General features: G+C 29.6%; 1 protein-coding gene across 1 annotated transcript; it reads right to left on the reverse strand.

Annotated features, from left to right (window-relative positions):
* Nucleotides 1-332: 332 nt before the first annotated feature.
* On the reverse strand, nt 333-12744 carry LOC136977414 (uncharacterized). Its single transcript, XM_067272883.1, has 25 exons — nt 12581-12744; nt 10614-10651; nt 10356-10509; nt 9755-9975; nt 9490-9673; nt 9315-9413; nt 9129-9239; nt 5866-8133; nt 5574-5788; nt 5305-5494; nt 5128-5229; nt 3741-3851; nt 3523-3651; nt 3131-3448; nt 2853-3058; nt 2569-2755; nt 2381-2482; nt 2187-2294; nt 1751-1900; nt 1494-1613; nt 1203-1414; nt 931-1114; nt 741-842; nt 557-670; nt 333-486 (listed from the first exon to the last, which is right to left on the reverse strand). Exons 1-25 carry the CDS (start codon nt 12669-12671, stop codon nt 398-400), a joined length of 5805 nt encoding a protein of 1934 aa, XP_067128984.1. The 5' UTR covers nt 12672-12744; the 3' UTR covers nt 333-397.
* Nucleotides 12745-16523: the final 3779 nt, after the last annotated feature.

Below are 16523 nucleotides of genomic sequence, written 5' to 3' on the forward strand. Positions count from 1 at the left end.
GAAATAATAGCTGAAACGTTTATATTAAATTTTTTCTTTTTTATTTTTCTCTAAATATCTCTCCACGAATATTTTGATATTTTACTTTATATATATTACACTATTAAAAAGCTTTATTATAATTAAAAAACGTTTAATTACTTTAAAGTTTTTCACGAAATATTTAAATTTTTTATTTATAAAATTTGGCTTTTAAATAGTGGAATATATAAAACTAATTTTAAAATATGACTTTGACAGTAACAAAGTAGTTGACAATGCTTGATGGTCTTCTTGAAAGAAAAATATTTATAAAATATAAACTCAGTCCATTGTTCTCACTATTACTGCCATTGTTTTTTTTTTCTTTTTTTCTTTTCGATGGTCTGACGTGCTTAAAAAGCAAAATATTTCACATTTACAAGAAGTGGTCGACCACGTGGATGACACCATTGGTGGTGCTGATGTCTGGGAATGCGACATTAACTCCATCGATGGCAATGCAAGCTGTTGGAAAGAATTTCATAATTATACATTGCTTTAAATATGAATTTTTAAAGAATAAAGCTTAACTCACTTGGCTTGAGTGTTACTGTTAAGTCATCGCCTGCTTCTGATCTTAGTGTCATTCCCTCTGAAACACCGCTTGTATATATCGCATGTCCTCTTACTAAATGACGTTTTAGCAGATCTGAAAATTTAGAAAATTATAATAAATTCAAAAATACATGAATTTTTATAATTATTGCAAAGGTAATTACTTAAGAGTGATTGAGGATTGTTCAGAAGTCTTTGTCTTTCTTCTAAAGATAAATTCTCGAATGCTTTATCACTCGGAGCAAAGAATGTGAAAGGTCCTTCACCTAATGATTAAAAAATATTCAATGCATATTTTCTTTAATTTTTTGGGTACCAAGACATAACATTTTTGTTAGAATTTAAAATCCCAACCTCTTAAATCTTCATCTAAAGCCACCCTTTCTACAGCTTTCTTCAAATCTCCAAGTATTGGTAATTTCGTTAGAGTGGCGAACGTGTCTCCTTGAGGAGGGAAGAGGACCCTATCTACTACAGCTATCAGAACATTTCCAGGATTATTACTGGGTGCAAAAGGTGCACCGCTAGCTGTATACACCTGAAAATAAATATTAATTACAAATTTATTATATATCAAAATGCAATGGGAATTAATACACAGCATGTTGAAACTCAGATAAACATACTCGTCCATTTTGATAAATATTAAATCTGATTTCCTTTCCCTCTAGTAGTGTTTTTACTCTTTTTTCGTTTTCTATCTGACCTGTCTGAATATAAAGTGGTATAATATGATATTTTAAGATGATCCTCAACTGATCTGGATCTTTCTCAATTGCTTCAAGTCCTGGCAAAGAATCTATAGCTTCGTCAGTGGGAGCAAAGATGGTGTATCGATCTATAAAATAAAAGAATATTCAGTAAAAAATGAAAGAGAAATATATCAAAATGGCATCACAATTTAAAAAAGTTCTTACTTCCATCTTGAACAACTTTGATTAAGTCTGTTTGGATGAGCCAATGTACAAATTTATTGAGACCCATTCCTTTAGCTAATTCCACTACATTGGAGCTAATCAAATCACCACTTGGAGGAACTAATTATAGAAAATTCCATGAAATTAATTAGATTTTCATCACGAAACAACAATTTATTAAGATATTGTTAATGTGTATTTTTATGAATTTCCATTAGAAATTTTTAAAGATCTTTTTAATGCTTCTCTTGACTCACCCACAATTACACTTTGTACAGGTTCTCTATCGTCAGTTATTATATCCTGTGAAGGGGAAGTTATGACTTTATCAATGATGTGAACAACTCCTGTTCCTGTCGTGATATCACCCTCAATTATGTTTGCATCATTTACTGTTATCCTGTCTCCTAAGAAGTCGGAAATATAATTTTTGGGATTTTTATAATGTGTTTAAATTAAGGGATTTTTTAAGGGTTTTAATTAGACTTTTAATATATTTAGAATTTTTTAAATATTATTATTACATTAAAAAACCAATTATTTTAATAAGGAAAGGGGCTTATTATAACACGAGCAATGTTTTAAAACGTATTATTTAATAAATTTAATTTAATTTTACTAGAATGTAAGCTTCTCCATAAAATATTATTAAGATTTTTCATGTTTTAAAATAATTTCTGGCGTTTTATTTACCTTCATGATCAATTCTAAGAATGGAACCACGTGGAGTTGGTAGAATTAAATTTGGCATCAATTCTTTAGTGTAATGGATGCCAGATACAACATGGTTCATAATAAAATCTAGAAAATAAAGAATAATATTTTGAAATAAGCAATTTCATAATAGTTTTCACGAAATTACATTGAGTAATTTAAAAATAACTTACGTTCTAGTATAGTTCTATTGCTGACAATCCTTTGAAGCTCCTGTTGAGGAAGCTTGTTAAAAGCTTCATCTGATGGAACGAAGAATGTAAATGGATCTGGGCCTAAAATTAATACAAGTTTATTCTTAAAATTTTGCCATATATATATAAAGTAATAACGTACAATAAAGTTTTGAGATTTTACATACCTTGGAAGGTACGTTCAATCCTAGCTTGTATGAGGTATTTCAAAATTTGAGTTAGATCCTGTCTACTACGGAAATATTCAACTATAGATGCTTTAGGAAGTGGAAGAAGTGGTTTAGAAAGGATGTATATTAATCCATTTTTGCCTACAACTGATGTTATTACTTCTACACCATCCACTAACACGACCTTAAAAATGTAATTATCTTAGTACCACTTCAATGCCATTTTTCTTTGTAGCTATTAAATACTCCAAAATATGTTTAATGATTTTTATTATACTTACATTTCCTTGATCATCGTAACTGAGTAGCACTGGTTTTCCACCAGCAGTAGTTACCATATAAGTGGTACGACTATCAGTTGGTGGTAAAGTTGCAGTGATAATATGGTACAACAGGACTTCACGAAGGCGCTCAGGATTGTTACGAATTTCGTAAAATTCCGGTCCAGTTAGAGACTTGTCGATGGGAAGGAAAACAGTAAATGGACCTGGAAATATTAAATATTATCATTTAGTAAACATATAATATTTTAATCTTTTTAATAATTTATAAAAATTACCTGTTTTTGATAAGATATTTATGATTCCTGCTCTCTGGAATAGTTCGTAAATTACGTTAAGGCTGAATGGTTGGTTAACAAAAACAGAACTTGGCCTTTGAAGGACGTCAACTATCGTGAGATCAACTTCGTGTTTGGCTTGTGGCTTGCTTTGTACTGGAAACGGTCTATCAGACAGACCTGGTATTTGAATGATAGATGTCTCCGGAAGTTGACCTGGCTCAAATGTGGTTTCAAAAGAAGGTTCTACCGGTTGTTGAACGGTTTCAAAAGAAGGTTCTACTGGTTGTTGAACGTCACCAGTTATAATTGAGGTGTCTGAAAAACATTATTTATTTTGTCATTAATTGTAATCATCAATAAATAATAAATGAGCAATTTAAATTATATACCTTTGACTGTTTGAGGCACAAATCCAATTTCAGGCCTATAAATAAGGCCATCTACTACATGAATGACTCCATTTCCGGTTACTATATCAGGTTCAACAACGTCTACATTGTTAACTTTTATAACTCCATCTAGAAAGAGAAGATTATATCTGTTATATTTATGTTCATCAAGAATTCATTCTGTTAATTAAATATTTAACTTATTTAATGTGCAGTACCTGGAGAAATCTGGAATCGAATATCTCTTCCTCTTAATCCGGTTAGAACAAATCCAGGCCTGATATCTGTTGTATAATAAACTCCCGAAACTATGTGATTGAGAAGAAATTCTGAAAAGTAAAAAGAAAAGAAAATTATAAACTTTCAGTTTCCTTTTATAATTTTTATATTTTAAAATTTTAAAAGTTCTTCGTGAATTTCTCTACAATTGAGGCCATTTTGTTAAATTTCAGACGAAGTTATAAATTTAATCATGGTATATGGGTTATATTTTTCATTTATTCCGACTTTTGTCATTATTCTTTCGTGTGAAGTTAAAATTATCCCTTAACCCTATCTAACATTGAAAAACTGAAGGATTTCTTTAGAATCTTGCGTTATTTTACTTTCTATAGTTGAATGTAATTATTATTAAATAATTCTTGTATATATACATCATAATATGCATATAATTTACTTTCCAGAGATACAGAATTAAGATAATTATTCTTTTCTCCTTGAACCCAATTGAGATTCCATCTTGGAGTTGAAATTCCTCAATCTGTTTATTCATCATTTGATTTATTATATATATATTTTTTTCATTTATCTAACCCAAATACCATGAGTAAGTCTTTGAAATTGCTTATTAACTAGGTTAAATGTCTTTATGTCTATTTTCAAGTGTGATGCCATGCATGTGTATGAGGTATAATAAGTCCTGGTGAGTGATGGTATCCTGTTTGACATGGAAATCCAGAGCTGAAACTGCAAGCGAGTTGTAAAGATGAATTCAAGGCCAAACAAACCAAAAAATGCTCAGTGAATCTATTAGAATATTTATATCATTGTCTACAGACAAATATGTTATTTATGTCAAAATTATTTTTCATTTTATGATATGGTGCAAAGATAATACTCGTAGGTATTCGGATATTTCATAAACGTTTCATTATTAGTCATATATTCTTATTCCGATAACGTTTATATCTCAAAAGACACTGTGGCCATTGGGGTTCCCTAGGTAAACTTTAACCGAATAAAATTATATACTCAGTCTTGTAAACAGAATTTTAGTGTTTAATTAAAACTTTGAATGGACAAAACCTTAATTAATACACTAAAATACCATTATATCACGAATGAAAAATATGAAAATAAGATTATTTTAGCAAAAAAAAAAAAATCATAAAATTTTGAGCAAAATGCATAAGATTTCCTCATAAAATTAATTTTTTGATTAAACTCATGAAAATCTTTGTATACGATTAATTTACTTTGCTATTAAATCAAAGCTTTAAGAATAGGATCAAAGCTTTCCTGAATTAATTCTTAAATTGATATGTTTAAAACTTTTCAAGGGAAAGTTTCTTATTTATTAAATAAAATTTAAAATTTCAAGCATACCTTCAATTAATGTTTTGTTGTTTAAGATTATTTCTAATTGTTCTCGAGGAATTTGCTGGAAGGCATCATCAACTGGCAAAAATAGTGTATACAATTCTGGACCTATAAAAAAAATTCATACATTTTATTTAATGAAATAATTAAAAATTTAATTAGAATAAATATACCTCATCGTACCTTTAATAATGTCATCTAGACGATTTTTTACTAAATAACTGAAGAATCTATAAATATCTCGTCTGTCATTCAAGTAGGAGTTGATTGAAGGTTTAGGTAATGGACTTAACAATTTTGTTATGACGTATATTATGTAGTCATCATCTGTTTTAGTTGAAGATATGACATCTGCTCCATCCACCTGAACAATCTGTTTAGAGAAAGACATCAAAAAATAATTGTAATTGCAGTCAAATTGCAGTTTGCAGTTCAAGTATATTGATTCTCACTTGTCCTTGGGGTCCATATCTGATTAAAATTGGTATTCCTTGAGCTGTTCTTACAGGATATGTTGTATCAGGTTTACCTGGTGGTGGTGGCACAGTTATGACATGGTATAAAAGAATTTGATGGAGCAAATCAGGATCATCTCTTAATTGTTGTAATGTTCCTTCTGGTAGAGAATTTATGGCTTCATCAGTTGGGATGAAAATAATCTTAGGACCTACAATTAAAAAATGTACATATTTAGAGATGTTTCGTTTGATTATTACTCAAAATTATATTGAAAATGTCTTCTACCTGGTCGTAAGGTTTCAAAAAGTCCAACTTGTCTGAATAGTTCGTAAATTATTGATAAACTGAAAGGTTGATTTTTAAATACTAATTCGGGTCTTTGAAGAATATCGAAAATTGATAAAGTTTGTACTATTTCAACTTGAGGTGAAGGTCTGGATGTTGGTTCTCTTCCTTTTACGGAGGAATCTACAGGTGATGGTCTGCTGGGTGTACTCGGAAACCTAGTTATTCCGGGTTGACCGGGGGTAAAACCAGGCTGGCGATCCCATGTTCCTGGTTGACCAGGTCTGAAAGTTGTTCCTGGTCGGTCGAATCTAGAACCGGGTGAGATTCCCCATGTTCCTGGTTGCTCGGGTCTAATTTCAGGTTGTTGAATTGTAGAAGGTTCGCCTGGTTTTCCAGGAAATTCTTGAAAATCGTTTCTTCCGGGTATACTTGGTTTACCAGGTCGTGAAGTTCCAGCAGGAAAATGTGGAATTGTCTTGGGTGTTTGTTGTTGATCTAATGGTTTTGATTGTTCAGGTTGATAAGGTGTAGTTTGAGGTGTTTTTTGAGAATCAATTTGTGGCTGTTGTGGAGATGGGCCCAAATGTTGACCTGGTATTACCGAAAATCCAGTTCCAGGTCTACTAATTTCTGGTTCTTGAAATCCTGGTCTCTGTTTTCCAGGTGTCTCTGGTCTTTGAAAATCAGGTCTTTGTGGAATGCCAGATCGCTGATCTTCGGGTCTTTGGTATCCAGGTTTTTCCGGGATTCCCGCTTGAGGTTCTGGTCCTATCCTTTCTGGGAATTTTGTTTCTGGCCTTGGTTGTTCGGGTCTGTCTGGGAATCTTGTCACTGGTCTTGGTTGTTCGGGTCTGTCTGGGAACCTTGTTTCTGGTCTTGGTTGTTCGGGTCTGTCTGGGAATCTTGTTACTGGTCTTGGTTGTTCGGGTCTGTCTGGGAACCTTGTTTCTGGTCTTGGTTGTTCGGGTCTGTCTGGGAATCTTGTTACTGGTCTTGGTTGTTCGGGTCTGTCTGGGAATCTTGTTTCTGGTCTTGATTGTTCGGGTCTGTCTGGGAATCTTGTTTCTGGATATTGGGGCCTTCCAGGAAATGTTTCTATTTGTCCAGGTCTAAGGAATCCAGCATCTTGTTCAGGTCTAGGAAATCTGGAGTCATGTTCAGGCCTAGGAAATCCGGTAACTTGCTGACCTCCTGGGAATATTTCAATTTGTGGTCCAGGTCTTTCTGGAAATCCGGTTCTTTGATCAGGTACTCTTGCATGTCCCGGTTGAGAAAATTTTGGAGTTGGTCTTGCTTCCTTTATCGGAAAATCTGAAGTAGGACGATCATGACTTGGCACTGTTTGACCAGCTCCTGGATATCCAGGTCTTCCTGTAAATCGATCAGAATCTCCTGAAAATCCTGGATATCCTGGCTTTCCGAATTGTCCAGGTTTTCCGAATGAGCCCGGCTGCCCAGGTCTGAAATCAGGATGTCCAGGTATTGCAGGCTTTCCAAATTTTCCAGATAATTCCTGGAACCCGTCTTTATCGGGTCTACCAATTTTTCCAGGTCTTGAAGTTCCACCAGGGAAATACGGTGTTTTGCCAGTTTGCTTTTGATCTAATGGTTTTGATGGCTCTGGTCGATAAGATGGAGTTGGTAGTCTTCTCGGAGTATCAGGTTCTGCCTGTGGTTGAGGTGGTCTACGTTGAGTCGGAGGCCTTCTGGGGGGACTAGAAGGTTCAGCTTGAGGTTGGGGAGGTGGCCGTCTCCAAGATGGACGGGTTTGAGTTTTAGTTGGGGCAGGAGTACGATGAGTTGCTTTAACAGGTTGATGAGTAGTAAACTGGTGACGAGAACCTTGTGGATAGGGTTTAGTAACCATTCTTTGTCCATAAGGAATTTCACTTCTGTGTGTCTGAAATGATGGTCCTCTCGGTGTTTGAAATGGATAACCCGGAGATGGTTCACCTGGGATGGAAGCTTGATGATCATAATCAGGTCTTTGCGGACGAGTAGGTATTGGTCGTCTAGTATGATCACGTGTAGTTTTCGTAGGATATGTACGAATGGGTTTACCAGTTACAAATGGTTTTTTTGGACCCGGAGGATATAATGGTTCCTGTATTTCGCTCGATTGTGGAGTTCTTGAATCAATACTCAAACAATGACAATCATCCAAAATTTCTCGGGATGCTAAAACTCTGTTAACGACGTGGATTGCTCCATTCATGACGGGTACATCGGGTTCCACAATAGGAATTCCATTAACTAATATCAAACCTGGGATTATAAGGAATATTGCGAACTTTAAATTAATATTATAGTGAGAATTTCTTATATAATTAATTAAAATTATCAAATTATGTTAAAATTGTTTCTATGCAAATTGCAAGTCATAATAAAGATTTATGTTAATAATACAGCAGATCTCATTTTTACGACGTCGTAAACCGAACTTAATATTTTATAGGCTCAATGTTATAAATTAAAATTCTGTTCATGAAAATAAACTTAAAACAATAATACCGCACTAAAGTGTTCAATAAAAAATACAGTACTTAAATTTAAATTTGCAATTAACATTTTATACAGCCATAATAAAAATTTAATACTAGTCATTAATTAAGGAAGAGGTCGTAAAACGGGGGATATACTTTATCCAATTTATATTCACAGCATTTATAATATAATAAGAAAATCTTATAAAATTTATATCAATAATACTTCACTACTTCCTTAAAGCTAATAATTACATAATTATTTTTAATTCATATTTAATTTTTTAAATTAACTTCTTAAATCCACCATCATGGAAAGCTCTTACTTTAAAAGCTTATAATGTAATCAAGATATAAAAATAGCAATACTTATTGATTAGTTTATATATTTAAAATAGTTATACATGTAATTTTATCACACAATTGTTCTATTTGCAGGAAGACAGGTTCTCCTTACAGAATACAATGATATTTAATAAGAACTTAATAATCATTGTAAAATGGAGTCACGTTAACTCTTTAAATAAGAATATCATAAGAGCTTAATAATTATATTAAATTAATATTGTTAAATTACTTAAATATAATTTATTTAAAGTTCTTTTATTATAATATCTTTAACATTTTTTATTATTAATATTAATGTATCTTGATATGATGAATATTCAAGATTTTTATCAATTAGTATCAAGTATCTTGCTTTCATGCCAATTATTTTATTAAATTTATTAAAAAGAAAATTAAATTAAAGTAAATTAAGATTATTTTATCGCTTACCTCGCCTGAAATTAAATTTTAAAGGCATTCCTCCTAATGATTTCAATGTTAAACCATCGTAAAGTGCTGTTGTATACACGCTACCGATGACGATATGATTCAGAAGGATATCTGTGTAAGAATATTGTATTTTTAAGAACAAATTTAATGATATTTTTATGTTTTTATGGTTAATAGTTCACCTACTTTGTAATAAAGTTGTATTTTTTAGTAATACTTCTTGTATAACAGGTGATAAACTCTTAAACGCATCATCATTAGGAACGAATACGGTATATGTTCCATCTATAAATCACGTTATTTTCGTTAAAATACATAATTATTTTAAAACTTTTTGTTGTAAATTTAAAAAATGATATACCAGAAAGCCTTTTGTCTAAACCAGCAGCAACTATGAGTCGATAAAATTTATCATAAGCCCACTTTGTTTGACCAAGTACATCTGTACTTGGAATTGGATATAAGACCCTATCGATCTTATGTACGATGCTATTTTGATGTGTATGATCAGAAGATACAATCTGACCTCCAGATACAGAATAAATCTACAGAAAAATACACGAATAAATCGTAAATTGTGAGATATAAATATGGAATAAATCTGTTAAAGGCAGTCTGTGACATACCTGACGACCTTCGGTAATGTAAACATTGAAGCGTAGTGGCATACCCTGCAGAGAGGACATGGTGACATCATTTTGAAATTGAGAAGAAGAAACTTGTCCAGGAATGATATGATATAACAAGAATTCCTTTAACTTTTCTGGATTTCTTTCGATTTCATCTAAAGCACCCCCAGGTAATAGAGCAAAAGCTTCATCTGTCGGAGCGAAGAGAGTGAATGCTCCTGAAAGTAAAACAAAGAAATATTCGTTTTAATATTCAATAAGCATCACGAATAATCTTTAAAGGTGGAAAAACAATGAATTAGTTAGTTAGAAAAGACCTCCCTCTATACATAAAACTTCCGGACAACACCCAAGAAAAAGAGAACAAAAGCTTGAATTACGTAAAAAAATTATTATTCTTTACACGATATCGTAATGTTTTTTTAGAATTTAAAAATTTATAAGTGAATTTTTACAATTTAAAGATGTAAGTAGGCTTCTATGTTGCTAGTTCATCCTACGTTCATCTTACATTCATATAGAGTGTTAGAGAAATATCTCGTACTATCTAAAATTACAATTTTATCATAAAACGAATTCTAAAACTAATAAAATTTACCTGTTGACAATAAAATATCATCAATTTGAGCAATTCTAAGTAAACGACATATTTTATTTAAACCCAATTTAACAAGATGCTCTAAGAAGCTCTCTAATCCTCCTCCTGCTCCTTCTGTTCTTCTTTTAACTCTATTGATTGAATATTTTTCTTCCTAAAAAAAAAAATATGCAAAAATTATTAAAGAAAAATCTCTAGAATAATATTAATTTAATATGTAATTTTAATAAAATAATATTAGTTCAATTTGAGCCTTACTTGATGTAGACTTTCACGAGATCTCTCTTGTTGTATATCTGCAAAATTAAAATTTAATATATCAAAATGTAGATTTTTTAAAGATAATTTATATAGTTTTTTTATTGATTTTCTTTAGATTTTAAATGAAAAATTAGGTTGGACTGGAAGATTCATCATATTTCTTAGTTTTCTAAGTTTAAAGAACGAGGTTACATACCACGAGATAGTTAAGAAGAAATCCAGTTTTTTAATATTTTTTGAATTTTAAATAGTTTAAAATACATTATTTAGCATTTTTAAAATGGTTTCGACACTTTAAAAGCGATCTAATGAGCTAAATAATACTTACAAGAGGAAGAAAAACTAGGATAACTCGTAGAATATGGTAAAAAAAAACATTATGAAATTCTATAATTATCATAAACCTGATTGATGAAAAGGTAATTATAAACTAATTAACATCGAATTACTGAGTTAATTGTCATTAAACTTGAAACAAAGTTTATTAATTGTTAATTATACTTTCAAATTTAATGCATAAATTTTGTATAGATTTTTATGAAATTCTCAATTAATGTAATTTGGATTAATGCTAAAGGCCTAATTTTGAGATTAAGTGGATCGATTTTAAGTATTTTAATGAAATTCTTTTATGAAATTAAGTCAATTTTCTTAATTATTTCCCCTTTTCAATACAAAAGAAACAATAAAAAATGAATTTAATATAAATTCAGTACCAATTTTGACGTCAGAAATCGGACTAATTTACTTTAGACTTTTACCTAGATGTCCAGGTAAGAGGATAAAAGGTGAGTTTTTAGCACACGACACCATTTATAACGTGAAGGTAAGAAGGGGGGAAAAATGGTTCTGAGTATCCAAGAAGGCCATAAAAACATCAAAAAAGCTACTGTTTTTGGGGTATAAATCTCAAAAAATGAAAGGAATGATGTTGTTGTAATACTAAAATAGACATAAAATACAGAAAAATACAGTTACAAGTTCTTATCTAGTCGTTCTACTCAGGTGTTTATAGGCCTCCTAACCTCAATAAAAAGGTGTAAGTGGTTAGGAGGAGAGATTCTCAATTTAGAATTCGACATTTACTGCTTCCGTCTGCATTTAAACAGGATAAAACGCCCACAGTTCTCGTTTAATACCGGTATTTTTCTCTCTTTATTCATATTTTTCCCCTTTTCCCCTTGACTTTTAACCTCCACATTATCCTTGACCTATCCAGACAAGTTTAAACTTTAAACGAAAATTGTGAGCATTTTATTAAATTGAATTCTATGATATTTTTCAAATTTGATTTTGGAGAATATCGAAGACGATTTTGATTGCAATTTCTTTATAAATTTGTTTATCTACACTTTAAAAAATGATTTAAGATACTTTTGGGTCTTGGCCTTTGACCTATTTTCCATTTATGTGTCATAATAGATACCACCTAAGCGACACCACACACGAATTTGCGGTCATCTCCCTACTTTTAAGGCATTATTCTTTAAAATCTACTTCGTACAATGCAAATTTCTATTTATAATCACTAATTTACAAATAAATATAATTATAAGAGCGTTTAAAACTTATCTTCTTAGAAAATATTTTTTAAAAAACAATGGCAATTATACTTATTTTACATTAAGCTTAATTTAAATATTTTAAAATAGAGTATCGGCTTCACTGCGAGATTAGCGAATCTTGCAGTGAAGCCAACTTTAAAACCTCAAACTTACTTTTAAACTTGTTTTATATTTTAAACGTCACATAAAATTTTTAAATTTCTTTAAATTACAAAGAATAAACACGATTTTATGCGTAATAAATGAAAAATTTTAATTTTTCAATTAAAAGTTTCTCATTTTAAGCATTAAAATCCGTTCTACATCATTAACTGTATATAATACTTTAAAACATGATTCTGTAAAGTTGGAATTACTCTATTCACAGCTTAAGTGTATGCAATAAGAACATCAACTCACCTTTCTGATGATATGACAAGACTTGTGAGCTACCCCTTAAGGCAACGAAAGTTAACAAGAGCAAGAACAAGGACCTGCACACTCTTGCCATAATTTAGCATGTGTTCACTCCATGGACACGTTCAGCATCATGTCGGCGCTTGAGTTTATATACCACTCAATGACGTCATTATGCTCCACGTGATAACCAACCCGAATGTTGCGTGGGAGAGAGTAGACTCCTCCATTGTATGCTATAATTACCTAAAGATACTCTTCCCTCCCCCTACAGTAAGTAGGTGATATTAGAATATGATTATTCAACTATCTTTTGTTTATTCTATGAGTAATACTAAATTTTAAAGTGGTGACACCTAGAGTAAGCTTCAGCAACTAGTTGTATACATACAAATTAGAACATTTGAGAATGTTTTGTAATACTTGGATGCTCCAATTTTGTAATTATTTTAAGTACTTGCTAAAGTATTTAAGCTTTTCCAGATTAATTTTATAGGTAAAATATATCAATTTTTTATATTTTTGCATAAATTAATGCGTACTTTTATATATTTTTACATAAATTTGAAAATATTCTTTACATATATAACTGAAAACAGCAATTTCTACGTCATTAAAACTTTCACTGTAATCCTTAAATAACCGATTCTAATCTTTAGAAAGGCACGAGCTGAGATTTTAAATTGCTTTTTGAGGAACTTTAGAAGAATTTTGACACATTTTATTAAAAAATTTCCAAAATAATTTTGGTATTTTCCCCGTTTTCCTTTAACATCTCGCAATTTTTGTTTATTTATTCTTTTTGTAATTTTTTTTATCAACGTTTCCTGGTGTCCAGTCACGAGGGATTTTAAAAGCGATAAAATAAAGTTTCAAATAAGATTTTCTCACTGCAGCCATATTGCTTTACTGAATAAACTAGAATCGGGACTTTTTTGAAGAGACAACTCTAAAAATCTTTTAAAATTTTCCTCCTTCTCCAACAAAAGATGATGATGATGCTCAGATTATCATCTCTCTGAATAACTTGAAATGTATGAGAATGAGGATGATATTTCTTGATTTTCTTTACTTAAAATGATTATATCTTAATTTTTCTTTTAAAAATCCAGCAATTTGATTTTATATTTTTAGAATTTCCAAGAAAAAATAACTATAAATTGATATATTCTGTAATTATCTACTTAAATTGAACGAAAATATTTTAACCATTTTATCACTTAAAATTAATTTATAACGTTAATCTATAATTAAATTTTTAATAAGAAATAACGTAAATTTAAAAATAAATTTAAATTATAATACCAAAGATGCGGGATTTTTTGTTAAAGATCAACCGGACCAGTATCAATTAACAACATTTTTATAAATAAATTGATATATAAATATATATACATTCATATAAAATCTTTAATTTAATTAAATTTAAATTCGATTTTTAATGATTTTTATTATTAAATTTTAATAAAAATGTATAATTTATTCTCTAAAAATATCTTTCATCTCGATTGCATCTTGTTAGAACTTTACAGTAAAAGAGTCGACTTAATATATGTTATATATATATATATAATTATATTAATTTACAAGAAAAATTATGTTTTAAAAATTATTAAAGTGATTTTATTTATTTTAACTAAAACCAGTGGAGGTACAGAAGCTGTTCTATATGACGCTACGTGAGTTAAATGTGAAAGACGAAGTACATATCGTAACACGATCTCGTTGAATTAAATAAGTATAATTTCGAAAAATATTTTTCTAAAATTGAATTTCCATTTTTTAGATTAAATTTAATCAAAAAATAATTCAAAATATAACCAAATTTATTTTTAAAAATCCATCAATAAGCGTATCTATACAAAGAGAAGATGAAGATGAGCTGTGTGATGCTTCATATAATGCTGTATAAAAATCACATTTACCCAATTTTAATTAAAAAAATAAGTGTTTTAATCAATAATTTAAACTTTCTACAATATTTTATCAATTATTTTTCTCATTTATAGTTTTATTTTGTTAAGAATTTCATGTATTGCTTTTGAAAGATGCTCTCAAAAGGAGAGGTTCTCATCCGCATCCTTCTTACAGAAAACTCATTTTTAAAGTGAAATTTATATAAAATATAACTATTTAAATATAAATAGAGCTATAAAATGTTCTCATATAACTTTTGGAAGCTTAAAGCAAAAGTTTTTGATTGATGAGTTGTTTGAAACAAGGAAAAATCTATACAAAAATTTAGGATCACGACCCAGATTTTAACATTTAAGCAGTTTAATTGTGCGAAGAAAAGATGAAAAATTTATTAAAATGTAAGAAAATTTTACTTATTTTTTTTATATATTTGACTAGGAATGATGTAGTTATTAATAACTACAACATGTATAATCCAATATACTGTATATACATATATGTAATATCAAATATCAAAAAAAAAAATTATAAAATCAAAAAAGAATAATTATATAATCATTCTAATTACATAAATTTCGAATTTAAGTGAGTTTCTTATCAAAAATTTCTTAGAAATTTCATAGATATGGTCACGTTTTAGAGAGATTTTGTAACACGAACACCCCTTTCCTGATTGCTTTTTAAAAATGATTTTAAGATCAATTTTCAGAAAAAAATTAAAAAATTGTGTAATAAATATGATTAAAATATAAATTATATACATATATTTTTATTAAAATTTCTTTCAAAATTTCATATATTTCTTCTCTTTCGCTCCATCAGTCCTTTAACTGATAAGGTTATATCCTGTTTACGAGTGTTAATCCTCATGAATGGGGTTTTCTGATGATGTCACAACACGTATCTTCTAGCTTCGAGGTAAATTATAATTCCATTCAACAACCAGAACAATGTTCAAGGTCTAGAATTTAAAAGATTTAACAAATTTAATACGAAGAACATGTCGAGAGTCGTGCCATAATAAATGATTTTTTTCCTCTTCTTTATGAAGAAAGCTTTTGAAAAACTTGAAAAATAATCTTCTTAATTCCTTCTTAGAATAGAATTTTATTTAAAAAAAATATGTATAAAATTTTATATCAATATATATAAAATCCATAGAACTTAACAGAATTAGGTACAGAATTCCATTCTGTGTTCGTAAAATTCTTAAGAATTCAACTAAACTTTATGAAATTCGATAATATAGCTACGAAATTCTGTTGAATATCTTCAAAATTTAAGATATTGTCTGTGAAATCTGCTTATATTTTGCTGAATAATATTTTTAGAATTGAAAATAAATGCTGATAGGATCTGGAGAATATCTTTAAATTTAACGTTATTTAAAAAATCCTATAGAATATCCACAGAAATCTATAAAGTATTTGTAGGATTCGATATGTATCATGAAACTCAATAGAATAAACATAAAATTTGATGAAATATGTACAAAAATCCACTGAATAACTACAAATTTGACAGAATATTTATAGAATCCAAGAAAAAGACGAAGAGATTATCCAACAGTTTACTTACAATTTTCATTATTAATGCATTGTTATTTTTATTAAAAATAAATAAGATAAATCTTTATAGATATAAAAATAGCATATAAATTATAAATACTCGAAATAGAATATAACCAAACATGAAAAACATTAAAATTCGCATGTCTGTTTGCCTATCCGAACCTGTTTCGTTTAAATGGCGCGTGTCCAAATGAATTTTAAACAGAAATCATAATAGAAAAATCGATTATTTACTTATTAATTCGATATATTTTTAAAATTAAATAAACAAATTATAAATTAGTATGTATTCCTAGTACTTATATAGATGTATTTATATAGATATAAGTTATTAATGAAAGTTTTCTGACTTTCTAGACGCGTGTCAGTAGAAGTGATGTGGGCCAAGGACGCGAAGTACACCCTATAACTCAGTTTCTACCCCCCAAAAAAACAGATGAAAGATGGGCAAAACCAAA

Source organism: Centruroides vittatus, unplaced genomic scaffold (assembly GCF_030686945.1).
Source record: "Centruroides vittatus isolate TY-2023 unplaced genomic scaffold, ASM3068694v2 contig_459, whole genome shotgun sequence".
In the NCBI taxonomy this organism is placed as follows: Eukaryota; Metazoa; Arthropoda; class Arachnida; order Scorpiones; family Buthidae; genus Centruroides; species Centruroides vittatus.

Coding starts and splice junctions, on each gene's coding strand:
- LOC136977414 (XM_067272883.1), bottom strand. CDS start 12,671: ATGGCAAGAGTGTGCAGGTCCTTGTTCTTGCTCTTGTTAACTTTCGTT. Junction 9,976..10,355: donor TGATATTTTATTGTCAACAG/GTAAATTTTATT, acceptor TTTTACTTTCAG/GAGCATTCACTCTCTTCGCT. Junction 1,901..2,186: donor TCTTAGAATTGATCATGAAG/GTAAATAAAACG, acceptor CCGACTTCTTAG/GAGACAGGATAACAGTAAAT.